Source organism: Pristiophorus japonicus, chromosome 13 (genome assembly GCF_044704955.1).
Source record: "Pristiophorus japonicus isolate sPriJap1 chromosome 13, sPriJap1.hap1, whole genome shotgun sequence".
Classification (NCBI taxonomy): Eukaryota; Metazoa; Chordata; class Chondrichthyes; family Pristiophoridae; genus Pristiophorus; species Pristiophorus japonicus.
Genome location: NC_091989.1, coordinates 159623195 through 159639071, shown reverse-complemented (window position 1 = coordinate 159639071; position 15877 = coordinate 159623195). Strand labels below are relative to the sequence as shown.

At 47.4% G+C, this 15877-nt stretch overlaps 1 protein-coding gene across 3 annotated transcripts in view; it reads left to right on the top strand.

The window, feature by feature from the left end:
* The window catches only part of LOC139278942 (early endosome antigen 1), a 1017310-nt gene that overhangs the window by 463119 nt on the left and 538314 nt on the right, over positions 1-15877 (top strand). For all 3 annotated transcript variants that reach the window (XM_070898220.1, XM_070898221.1, XM_070898219.1), the window contains exon 13: positions 13662-13745. In XM_070898220.1, the coding sequence (XP_070754321.1) occupies positions 13662-13745 (84 nt within the window). The remainder of the gene's footprint in view (positions 1-13661; positions 13746-15877) is intronic.

Here is a 15877-nt window from a genome sequence, read left to right as displayed (position 1 = left end):
CAGCCTCCAATGGGCAGGCAGAGCGGGCAGTACAAACAATCAAACAGAGCCTTAAATGAGTCACAGAAGGCGCACTCCAAACCCGCCTGTCCCGAGTACTGCTCAGCTACCACACAACACCCTACTCGCTCACAGGGGTGCTCCCGGCTGAGCTACCCATGAAAAGGACACTTAAAACTAGACTCTCGCTGGTTCACCCCAACCTGCATGATCAGGCAGAGAGCAGGCGGCAGCAACAAAATGTAAACGATGGTCGCGTCACTGTGTCACGGGAAATTGATCTGAATGACCCTGTGTATGTGCTAAACTATGGACATGGTCCCAAGTGGATCGCGGGCACGGTGATAGCTAAAGAAGGGAGTAGGGTGTTTGTAGTCAAACTAGGCAATGGACAAATTTGCAGAAAGCACCTGGACCAAACGAGGTTGCAGTTCATAGACTGCCCTGAACAACTCACAGCAGACACCACCTTTTTCGAGCCCACAACACACACCCAAAGGAACAACGACACCATGCCGGACCAGGAAATCGATCCCATCATGCCCAACAGCGCAGCAAGGCCAGGCTCACCCAGCAGCCCTGCAGGGCCAACAACACGCCAGCCCAGCGAGGGCCCAGCCAACACACCAGAACAGACATTTGTACCGAGGCGGTCCACCAGGGAAAAAAAGGCTCCCGACCGCCTCATCTTGTAAATTGTTTTCACTTCGACTTTGCGGGGAGAGTGATGTTGTGTATCTGTAAAGCATGCACTCCCATGTTCCGGCGCATCCCCTGAAGTCCCAAGGGATCCCAGCATCCCTTGGGAGCACTGTATATAAGCCGGCCCCTAAGGCCTATTCCTTACTCTGGAATGTCTTATTAAAGACTGAGGTCACTTTTACTTTAACCTCCCTGTGTGAAGTGTCATCTGTGTTAGGAACACAATAGAACCTCCGAGCATGTAGATGATGGGCAGGCAGGAGGCCTTACCCATGTCGGGTATATCGAGACAGGCGTTCACACCTGCACCTGAGTGATGCAGACTGTGTGGGAAGGCTGCGTTTCCGCAAAGAAGTTATAACCAAGATCTGTGAGTTAATAAAAGCAGACCTGTGACCTAGAAGTGTCAGGAGAACTGCTTTGTCAGTTGAAGTGAGGGTTACAGCTGCACTTTCATTCTATGCAGCTGAATCATTCCAGGCCACAACTGAGGATGTGTGCGCCATTTCTCAACATGCAGCACATATCTGCATTCGGTGGGTGACTGCTGCACTATATTCCCGGAGGAATGACTACATAAAGTTCCCCGTGACCGCAATGCGTGGCAGGGCTGTGGGCTTTTCCAGGATTGTTGGATTCCCAAAGGGACAGGGGTGCTTTGATTGTACCCACATCGTCATGCGAGCACATTTGGAGGATTCCGTGATGTACAGGAACAGAAAACACTTCCACTCCGTGAATGTGCTGCTCGTGTGATGACATGCATCATGTCAGTTAATGCGAGATACCGTGGGAATACTCATGATGCGTTCATCCTACGCGAGAGCGCTATATCTGCCATGTTTCAGCAGCAGCCAGAAGGGCAGAGCTGGCTGCTGGGAGACAAAGGGTATGGCCTCACCAATGTAGAATCGCGAGCACAGTGAAGTTGGATTTTTCTATGTGCATAATATAGAAATTAGTTTGTGAGCCTTGATGGCCACAAGCATCTTTATTTCCTCGTTACCCATTTTCTGATTCTCTCTATGCCATGTACTATTCAGTTGGGAGGGAGTGACCCTGGGAGTCCCCAACATCCCAACATTGACTCCGGACCCCATGAAGTCTCAAGGGCAAGGAAACCTCCTGCTGATTACTATCTATCACCCTCCCTCAGCTGATGAATCAGTACATCTCCATGTTAAACACCACTTGGAAGAAGCACTGGGAGTAACAAGGGCACAGAATGTACTCTGGGTGGGGGACTTTAATGTCCATCACCAAGAGCGGCTCAGTAGCACCACTACTGACCGACCGAGCTGGCCAAGTCTCTAAGGACATAGCTCCCAGTCTGGGCCTGCGACAGGTGGTGAGAGAACCAACACAAGGGAAAAATCTGCTTGACCTCACCAATCTACCTGTCGTAGATGCATCTGTTCATGACAGCATTGGTAACAGTGATCACTGCACAGTCATTGTGGAGAAGAAGTCCCGTCTTCACACTGAAGACAACCTCCATCGTGTTGTGTGGCACTACACCATGCTAAATGGGATAGACTCAAAACAGATCTAGCAGCTCAAAACTGGGCATCCATGAAGCACTGTGGGCCATCAGCAGCAGCAGCAGAATTGTATTCCACCACAATCTGTAACCTCATGGCCCGGCATGCCTCCTACTCTTCCATTACCATCAAGCCAAGGGACCAACCCTGGTTCAATGAGGAGTGCAGAAGAGCATGTCAGGAGCAGCACCAGCTATACCTAAAAATGAGGTACCAAGCTGGGGAAGCTGCAACAACAGCAACAACTTTTATTTATATAGCGCCTTTAACGTAGCAAAATGTCCCAAGGCGCTTCACAGCAGTGTTATAAGACAAAACAGATAAGTTTGACGCCGAGCCAAATAAGAAGAAATTAGAAACAGATGGCCAAAAGCTTGGTTAAAGAGGTAGGTTTTAAGGAGTGTCTTAAAGGAGGATAGAGAGGAGGAGAGGTTTAGGGAGGGAGTTCCAGAGCTTGGGGCCCAAGCAGCTGAAGGCACGGCCACCGATGGTTGAGCAGTTATAATCAGGGATGCTCAAGAGAGCAGAATTTGAGGAGCGCAGACATTTCGTGGGGTTGTGAGGCAGAAATAGAATACAGAGATAGGGAGGGAGGGGCAAGGCCATGGAGGGATTTGGAAAGCAGGATGAGAATTCTGAAATAGAGGCGTTGTTTAACCGGGAGCCAATGTAGGGCAGCGAGCACAGGGGTGATGCGTGATCATGACCTGGTGCAAGTTAGGACAAGGGCTGTTGAGTTTTGGATGACCTCAAGTTTACATAGTGTAGAATGTGGGAGGCTAGCAAGGAGTGCGTTGGAGTAGTCAAGTCTAGAGTTAACAAAGGCATGAATGAGGTTTTCAGCAGCAGAAGAGCTGAGGCAGAGACGGGCAATGTTACGGAGGTGGAAATAGTCGGTTTTAGTCATGTCATGGATATTTAGCCGGAAGCTCATTTCAGGGTCAAATATGATGCCTAGGTTTCGAACAGTCTGGTTTAGCCTCTGATAGATGCTAGGGAGAGGGATGGAGTCAGTGGTTAGGCAATGTAGTTTGTGGCGGGGACCAAAGACAATGGCTTCGGTCTTCCCAATATTTAATTGGTGAAAAATTCTGCTCATCCAGTACTGGATGTTGGACAAGCAATCTGACAATTTACAGACTATGGAGGGATCGTGAGAAGTGGTAGAATGGTAGAGCTGGGTGTCATCAACGTACATGTGGAAACTGACTCCATGTTTTCGATGATATCGATACGGGGCAGCATATAGATGAGAAATAGGAGGGGGCCAAGGATAGATCTTTGGGGGACACCAGATGTAACGATGCGAGAGTGGGAAGAGAAGCCATTGCAGTTGATTTTCTGGCTACGACTAGATAGATAAGAATGGAACCAGGCGAGTGTAGTCCCACCCAGTTGGACGATGGTGGAGAGGCATTGGAGGAGGATGGAGTGGTCAACTGTGTCAAAGGCTGCAGACAGGTCCAGGAGGACGAGGAGGGATACTTTACCTTTGTCACAGTCACAAAGGATGTCATTTGTGACTTTGATGAGAGCCGTTTTGCTACTGTGGCACAGGCAAAAACCAGATTGAAGGGATTCAAATATTGAGTTCCGGGAAAGATGGTCATGGATTTTGGAGGCGACAACACGTTCAAGGACTTTGGACAGGAAAGGGAGGTTGGTGATGGGGCGGTAGCTAGCAAGCACAGTGGGGTCACGGGTTGGTTTTTTGAGGAGAGGGATGATGACCGCAGATTTGAAGGAGAGGGGAACAGTACCTGAGGAGAGAGAACCGTTAACAATGTCGGCTAACATGGGAGCCAAAAAAGGAAGTTGGGTGGTCAGCAGTTTATGGGAATAGGGTGAAGGGAGAAGGAAGTGGGTCTCATGGATAAGATGAGCTTGGAGAGGTCAAGAGGAGAGATCAACGAGAAACTAAAGAAAGATGCAAGTTATGGGGTAGGGCAGGTGGGAGCCTCAGAGGTAGTTCGGCCTGGTGGGCTAGGGGAAGGAAGTGAAATCGCAGAGGCAGCTGATCGGCTGGTCTCAATCTTTGAGACAAAAAAGTTCATGAGCTCCTCACACTTGTTGGAGGGGAGTGTGGTGGAAACAGGGCAGAGGGGTTAAGAAGATAGTTAGCAGTAGAGAATAGTAGCCGGACGTTATCTTTACATTCCAGAATGATCCTGGAATAATGAACAGTTTTGTAGACAAGAGTAGAACACATAGCTTTATGTGTTCGAGGCAGATCGAGCGGTGAATGGCTAAACCAGTTGTCCGCCACATCTGTTCAACTCTGCGCCCCTTGGATTTGAGGGAGCGAAGATGAGAGCTGTACCAGGTGCAATGGAGAGAATAATGGTTTTAATAGGGACTAGGGCATCAAAGGTGGTGGTGAGGGTGTGGTTGAGCAGCTCGGTAGTTGCAGAAATGTCATTATGAAAGGAGGGCCAAAGATTGGACAGTTTGGAGTTGATAAGTGCAGATGTAAGAGAGTTTGGAGAGAGGTTTTTCCAGGGCCAGTTGCAGAAGGAAGTAGGTTTGGATTGAGGAAGAGGGATGTGGGTCGAAAGCGATGGTCAGAGATGGCCTTATCTTTACAGCATGCTATAAACAGAGTTAAGCGATCCCACAATCATCAGATCAGATCAAAGCTCAGCAGTCCTGCCACATACCAGTCGCGAATGGTGGTGGACAATTAAACAACTAACAGGAGGAGGAGGTTCCATGAATAACCCTATCCTCAGTGATGGCGGGGACTAGCACGCAAAAGACCAGGCTGAAGTGTTTGCAACCATCTTCAGCCAGACGTACCAAGTGGAGGATCCATATTGGCCTCCTCCTGTGGTCCCCACCATCAAAGAAGCCAGTCTTCAGCCAATTCGATTCACTCCACGTGATATCAAGAAGCGGCTGAGCGCACTGGATACAGCAAAGGCAATGGGCCCGGACAACATCCCGGTTGTGCTCCAGAACTAGTTCCAGTACAGCTACAACACTAGCATCTATCTGACAATGTGGGAAACTGCCCATGTATGTACTGTCCACAAAAAGCAGGAAAGATCCAATCCGGCCAATTACCGCCCTACCAGTCTACTTTCAATCAGCAGCAAAGTGATGGAAGGTGTTGTCGATAGTCCTATCAAGCGACACTCACTCAGCAATAATCTGCTCATCGATGCTGAGTTTGGGTTCCGCCAGGACCGCTCAGCTCCAGACCTCATTACAGTCTTGGTCCAAATATGGACAAAAGAGCTGAATTCCAGAGGTGAGGATGGAGTGACAGCCCTTGACATCAAGGCAGCATTTGACTGAGTGTGACAACAAGGAAGCATTTGATTGAGTGTGACATCAAGGAGCCCTGGTAAAACTGAAGTCAATGGGAATCGGGGAAAACTCTCCACTGGCTGGAGTCATACCTAGCACAAAGGAAGATGGTTGGGGTTGTTGGAGGTCAATCATCCCAGCCCCAGGACATCGCTGCAGAAGTCCCTTAGGGCAGTGTCCTAGGCCCAGCCATCTTTACCTGCTTCATTAATGGCCTTGTCTCCATCATTAAGTCAGAAGTGGGGATGTTCACTGATGATTGCACAGTGTTCAGTTCCATTCACAACTCCTCAGAAAATGAAGCAGTCCATGCCCACATGCAGCAAGATCTGGACAGCATTCAGGCTTGGGCTGATAAGTGGCAAGTAACATTCTCATCACTCAAGTGCCAGGCAATGCGCATCTCCAGCAAGCGAGAGTCTAACCACCTTCCCATGAGATTCAACAGCATTTTCATTGCCGAATCCCCCATAGTCATTGACCAGAAACTTAACTGGACCAGCCACATAAATACTGTGGCAACAAGAGCAGGTCAGAGGTTGGGTATTCTGTGGAGAGTGTCTCACCACCTGACTTCCCAAAGCCTTTCCACTATCTACAAGGCACAAGTCAGGAGTGTGATGGAATACTCTCCACTTGCCTGGATGAGTGCAGCTCCAACAAAACTCAAAGAAGCTCGACACCATTCAGGACAAAGCAGCCCGCTTGATTGGCACCCTACCACCACCTTCAACATTCACACTCTCCACCACCGGCGTACCGTGGCTGCAAAGTGTACCATCTATAAGATACACTGCAGCAACTTGCCTTGGCTTCTTCGGCAGCACCTCCCAAACCCGTGACCTCTACCACCTAGAAGGACAAGTGCAGCAGGCGCATGGGAACACCATCACCTGCAAGTTCCCCTCCCAACTTACTTACCATCCTGACTTGGAAATATATCGCTGTTCCTTCATCATCCAGGTTCAAATCCTGGAACTCCCCCCGTAACAGCACTGAGAGAGTACCTTCACCATAAGAAATGCAGTAGTTCAAGAAGGCGGCTCACCACCATCTTCCCAAGGGCAAGTGAGGAGCGCAATAAATGCTGGCCTTGCCAGTGCGCCCACATCCCGGAATGAATAAAACAAAATTAGCCAAAAGGATGGGCAGGAAACCTGTTACCATTCTGTAGTTACTCAATAGGGATCATGTGAGAATTACTAAACAGATTTTTTTTCCTTCCAGAGATTGGACAGCCCCAATATAGCATTGCATTCATTTGCTTAAATTCAGAACCTGTTTGCACAGGTTGGCAACATGCAAAGTCTATAGACCCCCAAGCGTAAGAGTAATGTTGGAATTTAACAGACTAAAACTGCACAGATTTCGAGCACATAGCACTGATTGCTGGTGGTAATTTTAACTTTGGACGATAGCCTAAAATGAGCACTATCGAATTTGCTGCCCATTATACATCCCACCTGATTTTCCCTTTCATTAACTTAAATATATTCAATATTCCCCATTTCAATAGCACACAAAGTCAAAACTACTTCCACTGTGTTATATATGCAGACTTGTAAATACCTTGTTTAACCACCAGAGGGCTCATCCCCTGGAGTCCCAAGGGATCCTATAATCCCTTTGGAATACCTGTACATAAGGAGGCCACACAGGCTGGAGAGGCACTCTGGAGACCTGTAATAAAAGACTACGGTCACACCTTACTTTGAGCTCACAGTATCTGGTCAGATTCTTTTTTCAAGACATAACAACCGGCGACGAGATACAGATGACGAACCCCATCGCAATGATGCAGAGCACCGTGGGCATCCTGGAGAAATTTTCAGAGGGAGATGATTGGGAAACCTTCGTGGAGCGACTCGACCAATACTTCGTGGTCAACGAGCTGGAAGGAGAAGCGAACGCTGCCAAACGAAGGGTGATCCTCCTCACCGTTTGCGGGGCACCAACGTATGGCCTCGTGAAAAATCTGCTCGCTCCAGCGAAACCCACAGAGAAATCGTATGATTATTTGTGCACACTGGTCCGGGAGCATCTGAAACCGAAGGAAAGGGTTAGGATGGCGAGGTACTGGTTCTACACGTGCAAGAGGTCTGAAGGCCAAGGAGTGGCGAGCTGTGTCGCCGAGCTAAGATGCTTTGCAGGACATTGCGAATTTGAAGGATATTTGGAGCATGTGCTCAGGGACTTCTTTGTACTTGGCACTGGCCATGAAGTAATACTTCGCAAACTCTTGACTGTAGAGACCCCAATCTTGAGTAAAGCCATAGCAATAGCCCAGGCGTTCATTGCCACCAGTGACAATACCAAGCAAATCTCTCAGCACACAAATGCTGCTACAAGTACTGTAAACAAAGTAATGTTGTTTTTGAATCGTAACGTACAGGGCAGGCCTCACATGCCTGCAGCTGCACGTCCGCAGATGTCTCAGAGTCCACCATCAAGGGTGGTGAATGCTAGACCATTAACACCTTGTTGGCGCTGCGGGAGTGATCATCGTTTCCATTCATGCCGCTTCAAAGGATACGTTTGCAAGGGCTATGGAACAATAGGACACCTCCAATGTATGTGCAGGCGAGCTGCAAACCCTGCTAATCCTGCAAACCACCATGTTGCAGAGGAGGACAGATCCACGGCGGATCATGACGAACCAGAGCCTCAGACCAAGGAGGCAGAGGTATATGGGGTGTACACATTTACCACAAAGTGTCCCCCGATAATGCTGAAGGTTGAATTAAATGGACTCCCGCTATCAACGGAGCTGGACACGGGTGCGAGCCAGTCCATTATGAGCAAAAAGACTTTCGATAAATTGTGGTGCAGCAAGGCCTCAAGGCCAATCCTGACTCCCATTCGCACTAAACTGAGAACTTATACAAAGGAACTGATTCTTGTAATCGGCAGTGCTACCGATGGAGCGGTGCACAAGTTAGCACTCTGGGTGGTACCGGGCGATGGCTCCACGCTGCTCGGCAGGAGCTGGCTGGAGAAGATACGCTGGAACTGGGACGACGTCCGAGCGCTCTCACCGGTCAACAACACTTCGTGTACCCAGGTCCTAAACAAGTTCTCCTCGCTGTTCGAACCAGGCATCGGGAAGTTCCAAGGAGCAAAAGTGCAGATCCACCTAATTTCGGGGGCGCGACCCATCCATCACAAGGCGAGAGCAGTACCGTACATGATGAGAGAAAGGGTAGAAATCGAGCTCGACCGACTACAAAGAGAGGGCATCATCTCACCGATCGAGTTCAGCAAGTAGGCCAGTCCTATTGTTCCAGTCCTCAAGGGAGAACGGCACCGTCAGAATCTGTGGTGATTACAAAATAGCTATCAATCATTTCTCCCTGCAAGATCAATACCCACTGCCAAAGGCAGACGACCTATTTGCGACGCTGACTGGAGGAAAGACGTTCACGAAGCTGGATTTGACCTCGGCCTACATGACGCAGGAGCTGGAGGAATCATCGAAGGGCCTCACCTGCATCAACACACACAAAGGTCTCTTCATTTACAACTGATGCCCGTTTGGGATTCGATCAGCCGCGGCGATATTCCAGAAACATGGAAAGCTTACTGAAGTCGGTCCCGCACACCGTGGTCTTCCAGGACGACATCTTGGTTACAGGTCGGGACATCGTCGAGCATCTGCAGAACCTGGAGGAGGTTCTTAGTCGGCTCAATCGAGTGGGGCTCAAGTTAAAATGCTCAAAGTGCATTTTTCTGGCGCCTGAAGTGGAATACCTGGGGAGAAGAATTGCAGCGGACGGCATCAGGCCCACCAATTCGAAGACGGGAGCAATCGAGAACGCACCGAGACCACAGAACGTGACGGAGCTGCGGTCATTTCTAGGACTCCTGAACTACTTTGGTAACTTCTTACCGGGTCTCAGCACATTGTTAGAACCACTGCACGCTTTACTGTGTAAAGGAGACGAATGGGTATGGGGTAAAAGCCAAGAAAATGCCTTTGTAAAAGCTAGAAAATTGTTATGCTCAAACAAATTGCTTGTGTTGTATGATCCATGTAAGCGTTTGGTACTAGCATGTGATACGTCGTCATACGGTGTCGAGTGTGTATTGCAACAAACTAATGAATCTTGGAAATTGCCACCGGTTGCTTATGCATCCAGAAGTCTGTCTAAAGCTGAGAGGGCCAACAGCATGATTGAAAAAGAAGTGTTAGCATGTGTCTATGGGGTAAAGAAAATGCATCAGTATCTGTTTGGGCTCAAATTTGAATTGAAAACTGACCATAAACCACTGATGTCCCTTTTTTCGGAAAGCAAGGGGATAAATACAAATGCATCGGCCGACATCCAGAGATGGGTGCTCACGTTGTCCGCACACAACTACGCCATCCGCCACAGGCCAGGCACAGAAAATTGTAGGCTGCTATTGCCCACCACGGGGGTGGAAATGGCATAGCCCGCAGATTTAGTTATGGTAATGAAAGCATTCGAGAGTGAGCAATCACCTGTTACCACCCGACAGGCTAGAACCTGGACAAGCCAGGACCCCTTACTGTCCTTAAAAAAAACTGTGTGCTTCACGGGAGCTGGTCCTGTGTCCCATTAGAAATGCAGGAAGAAATAAAGCCGTACCAGCGGCGCAAAGATGAAATGTCTTTACAAGCATCTGCCTTCTGTGGGGTAATCGGGTACTGTTACCAAAAAAGGGCAGGGACACTTACATTAGTGATCTCCACAGTACCCACCCAGGCATTGTAATGATGAAAGCGATAGCCAGATCCCACATGTGTTGGCCCGGTATCGATGCAGACTTAGGAGTCCTGCGTGCACAAATGTAACACGTGTTCACAATTAAGCAATGCATCCATGGAGGCGCCACTAAGTTTATGGTCTTGGTCCTCCAAACCGTGGTCTAGGATCCATGTTGACTATGCAGGCCCGTTCTTGGGAAAAATGTTCCTAGTGGTTGTAGATGCGTACTCCAAATGGATAGAATGTGAGATAATGTCGGCAAGCACGTCCGCTGCCACCACTGAAAGCCTGTGGGCCATGTTTGCTACGCACGGCCTGCCTGATGTCCTTGTGAGTGACACCAGTGCCGAGTTCAAAGAGTTCATGACTCGCAATGGGATCAAACATGTCACATCTGCCCCGTTCAAACCAGCATCCAATGGTCAGGCAGAGAGAGCAGTGCAAACAATCAAGCAGAGCTTGAAGAGGGTAACTGAAGGCTCACTGCAGATTCGCCAATCCAGAGTCCTGCTTAGTTACCGCATGAGACCCCACTCGCTCACTGGGATTCCACCCACTGAACTGCTCTTGAAAAGGGCACTTAAGACAAAGCTCTTGTTAGTCTACCCTGATCTACACGAACAGGTAGAGAGCAGGCGTCTTCAACAAAGTACATATCATGATCGCGCAAATGTGTCACGCGAAATTGCGATCAATGATCCTGTATTTGTGTTGAACTATGGACAAGGTTCCAAGTGGCTTCCCAGCACTGTCGTGGCCAAAGAGGGGGAGTAGGGTGTTCGGGTCAAACTTTCAAATGGACTCATCTACAGGAAACACTTGGACCAAATCAAACTCAGATTCACGGACTATCCAGAGCAACCCACATTAGACCCTACCTTTTTTGACCCCCCAACACACACACACACCTAGGGCGACCGACACAGCGGTTGATCACGAAGCAGAACCCATCACCCGCAGCAGCCCAGCAAAACACACCAAACCAGGCAGCCCAGCAAGGCCAGCTGCACAGCAGCCCAGCGAAGGCCTCACCAAAACCAGCATTTGCACCGAAACGATCAACCAGGGAAAGAAAGGCCCCAGATCGACTCACCTTGTAAATAGTTACTACTAACTTTGGGGGGGTGGGGGGCAGGAAGTGTTGTTATATATGTAAACCTGTAAATACCTTGTTTAACCACCAGAGGGCTCATCCCCTGGAGTCCCAAGGGATCCCACAATCCCATGGGAGTACCTGTACTTCAGGAGGCCTCACAGGCTGGAGAGGCACTCTGGAGACCTGCAATAAAAGACTACGGTCACACTTTATTTTGAGCTCTCAGTATCTGGTCAGACTCTTTATTCATACACCACACACTGGACTCAAAATTGGCCAGGAGTTGCTCCGTTTTTTTTGGAGCAACTTGATTTTTCTGGAGTATCTTAAAAATCCCCATTTTGTATATTCAATTTGCGCCAGTGTAAGTGAGTTAGTTAGGATTTTTTTAGTTTCGTTTTTATTTCAATAGAGGGCATTACCAGCCACCTACGCCTGTTTTGGCCATTTAGGCCACTTTGGACAGCTGATAGTTACTCCAAACTAACTTAGGTCAGCGTATGTGGCCGCTTGTGAAAACCCTTGCGGAGAGTTAAGAAATCAGCGCAGGTAGATACATCGGAGACCATTCGGCCAGAGATAGGGGCGGGAAGGGAAGCGGAGAGGACTTTGCAAAGCACTAAACAAAGCACAACAAGTAGTGAGCATTCAAGAAGGCATAAAAACATTCAAGAAGAAATAAAAAATAAAACTAAGTCCTACTTTCATATCAAAACTCTAAACAAAGCTCAAAAATAAGCATTCAATAACAAATAAAAAATAGAAGGAAGCGGAGGTGACCTGCACCTAAAGCACCAAGTCTTACAAAACACTAAACAAAGCACAAAAAGTAATAAATATTCAATAACAAATAAAGAATAGAAGTAAGTCCTGCCTTCATCTCAAAACACAAGACTCCGTTCATCTGCACTCACTGATTCTTGGTATTGTATTACTGACCTACAAAATTCTAAATAAATGACAATGCCCTTTGAACAGCACTTACTTACAATTCTTCACATTTACAATGCGTTCCACAGCGGGCCCAGCCGGTGCGGGAGACCACTCGGCCAGGGATAGGGATGGTGAGCATCGGGTCCCTCCCACACAAGCTGCAGGACCCACTGGGGGCGAGGAGCTACTGCGCATGCGCGCACACTCTAACGCGCATGTGCCGGGACAGTAGCTCCGCCCTCCAATCCACTGGCCACGCTGCGCCAAGCCCCAGGAGAGGCAACACAGCGGCTAGAATTGGAGGACATTTTTTCGGCACACTTTTCATCGTGCAAAAGCGCCGCAACTCCCGTGAGTGCGCCAAAAATCTGCAGGGACCAATTTTGAGCCCACTGTGTCTACAACAGTGCTGATTTGTTTCCATTACCTGCATCTGGATCTTGTAGCCAAATTGACTTCAAGACATCTGATTTATGCTTTCTCCCCTCTTGCCCCAATTTTGTCAATGAGGATCATTGTTCGTTGGGCATTAGACAACTGAGAAATGAATGCTTGAGCCATTACTAGATGGATATCAGATTCCAAGAATTTCTTACAAGTAACATAGTGAGAAGCATAACTTGCATAAAATATATGATTTTACTGCCACATCATGGACACATGGCACATTCCATTGACTGGTAATTTCACCAGTTGGAGGAGAGGAGCTTCAGAAGCAATTGCTTGCCTCTCGAATTATGGTAACTACCACATTATGTACATATAAACGCGTCATCTTATATCCAGATTCCAGGTAACAGCTAATGGCAGCAAGCTTCATCAGCAATATCTGTCTTCAGCATGGCGTAAGGACCGACATAGAACAGTTTGTGATGTGCTAACTATCTCAGTGTTTTAGACAACTCAGTTCAGTGCTGGGTACCAAGTTTACTCATCAACTGCTTAATCCAGATACGTCTTCGAAAGAGACTTGGCAAAGAGATATTCCTGTGTGAAGTCTGACAGGGATCAGTGCAGCTGTTAATTGTAGTCTAGAGCACTCCCTCCTTAAAATTGCTTAGCATTATTGGTATTCTCTTATCATAAAATTAGTTTAGGCAACATTTTCAATAAGTTATGTCGATGTCATCAGAAATTAAATCTCACGCAGATTTCAAAGCTTGTTCATTGTGAAACTGTTGGCTATTTTGTTGAAACATTAAAACCCCAATATTTGAAATAGTTAAAAGACATATAATTTGGGAATAGAGGTTGGGGAGGAAAACAAAAAGGGATCCCTGTTTGTTTCTCTGAGAAGGGTGTAGTTGACACAGACTTGTATGATAGATTTTAATTATATCTGTTTAATTCTAGTTTACAGAGATCAAGGGATTTCTAGCTCAGGTTGAAGCTGAGAACGGGATGCTGAGGGCTTGTAAATTGGAACAGAATACTGAGGTAAATATGTGTGGGGGTGGGGGGGAAGTACACATTACAACTTTGCTTTTATGTTTTTAAAAGCAAGATTATGCTCTTTCCTGATCCTCACAATGGGTTTATCTGGACAGCTGCAATACAGTGGCACTCACATTGCAAAGACTTGGGATTCTCTGCACCAACCACATTCATATTCCATTACTTCCTGGTGTCCTCACAGATGCAGATAAAGATTGCTTGTTTTCACAATGCATTCTGTATTTTTCATATATTAGGCTGAATACTTGGTCACTTTTTTTCCTTCAACTTTCATTGAAAATGTAACCACCCATAACAGATGTTAATGTTTGGCTAATTAATGTCAGAAGTATGTGTTACAACAACAACAACAAAAATAATACGCATTTATATAAAGCTCCTTTAATGTAGTAAAATATCCCAAGGGGCTTCACAGGAGTGCACAATTTGACACCAAGCCACGTAAAGAGATATTAGGGCATATGAACAAAAGCTTAGTCAAAGAGATAGATTTTAAGTAGCATCTTAAAGAAGGAAAGAGAAGTAGAGAGGTAGAGAGGTTTAGGGAGGGTATTCCACAGCTTAGGGCCTTGGCAGCTGAAGACACGGCAGTCAATGGTGGAGCGATTAAAATTGGGGATGTTCAAGAGGCAAGAATTGACGGACGCAAAGATCTCGGATGGTTGCAGGGCTGGAGGAGATTAGAAATTGGGAGGGGTGAGGCAATGGAGGTATTTGAAAACATGGATGAGAATTGTAAAAGCAAGATGTTGCTTAATTGGGAGCAAATGTAGGTCAGCGAGCAGAGGGGAGATGGGTGAGCAGGATTTGATGCGATTTCAGATACAGGCAGCAGAATTTTGGATGAGCTCAAGTTTATGGAGAATAGAACTAGGGAGGTCGGCCAGGAGTGCGTTGGAATAGTCAAGTCTAGAGGTAACAGAGGCATGGATGAGGGTTTCAGTAGCAGATCAACTAAGGCAAGGGTGGAGTCAGGTGATGTACAGTCTTCGTGATGGCGCAGATATGTAATAGGAAGCTCATCTCGGGGTCAAATATGACACCAAGGTTGCGAACAGTCTGGTTCAGCCTCAAACAGTTGCCAGGGAGAGGATTGGAGTTGGTGGCGGGAACCAAAGACAAAGGCTTTGGTCTTGCCAATATTAAGTTGGAGGAAATTTCTGCTCACCAGTACTGGAAGTTGGACAGGCAGTCTGACAATTTAGAGACAGTGGAGGGGTTGACAGAGGTGGAAGTTAGGTAGAGCTGGGTATCGTCAGTGTGCATGTGGAATCTGACGCTATGTTTTTGGATGATGTTGTCAAGGAGTAACATGTAGATGTGAAATAGGAGGGGGCCAAGGATAGATCCTTGGAGGACACCAGAGGTAACGGTGCAGGGGCGGGAAGAGAAGCCGTTGCAAATGATTATCTGGGTACGACTGGATAGATAAGAATAGAACTAGCGAGTGCAATCCCACCCAGCTGGACGACGATGGAGAGGCGCTGGAGCAGAATTTCGTGGTCAACTGTGTCAAAGGCTACAGACAGGTCAAGAAGGACAAGGAAGGATAGTTTACCCTTGTCACAGTCAGCTAGGATGTTGTTTGTGACTGGTAAGAGCCCTTTCAGTACTGTGAATGGACGGAAACTGATTGGAGGGATTCAAACATGGAATTCCAGGAGGCGACAAAACGTTCAAGGACTTTGGAGAGGAAAGGGAGGTTAGTGATGGGGAGGTAGTTTGCAAGAATGGAGGGGGTCAAGGATTGTTTTTTTGAGGAGAGGGGTGATGATACAAAAGTTGGCCATGTGGTTGATAGTGAGGAAGAAAGCTGTGGACTGCAGGAAGATATCAATGGATTGGCCCGGCAGAAAAATGTCAAATGGAATTCAATCTGGAAAAGTGTGAGGTAATACATTTGGGGAAAGCTAACATGGCAAGGAATACACAATAATTGGTAGTATAGAGAAACAGAGGCACCTTGGAGTTCATGTCCTCAGATCCCTGAAGGTAGCAGGACAGATAGATAAAATAGTTAAGAATGCAAACGGGATACTTTCCTTTATTAGCCGAGGCATAGAATATAAGAGCAGGGAAATTATGCCTAAACTGTTTAAAACACTAGTTAGGCC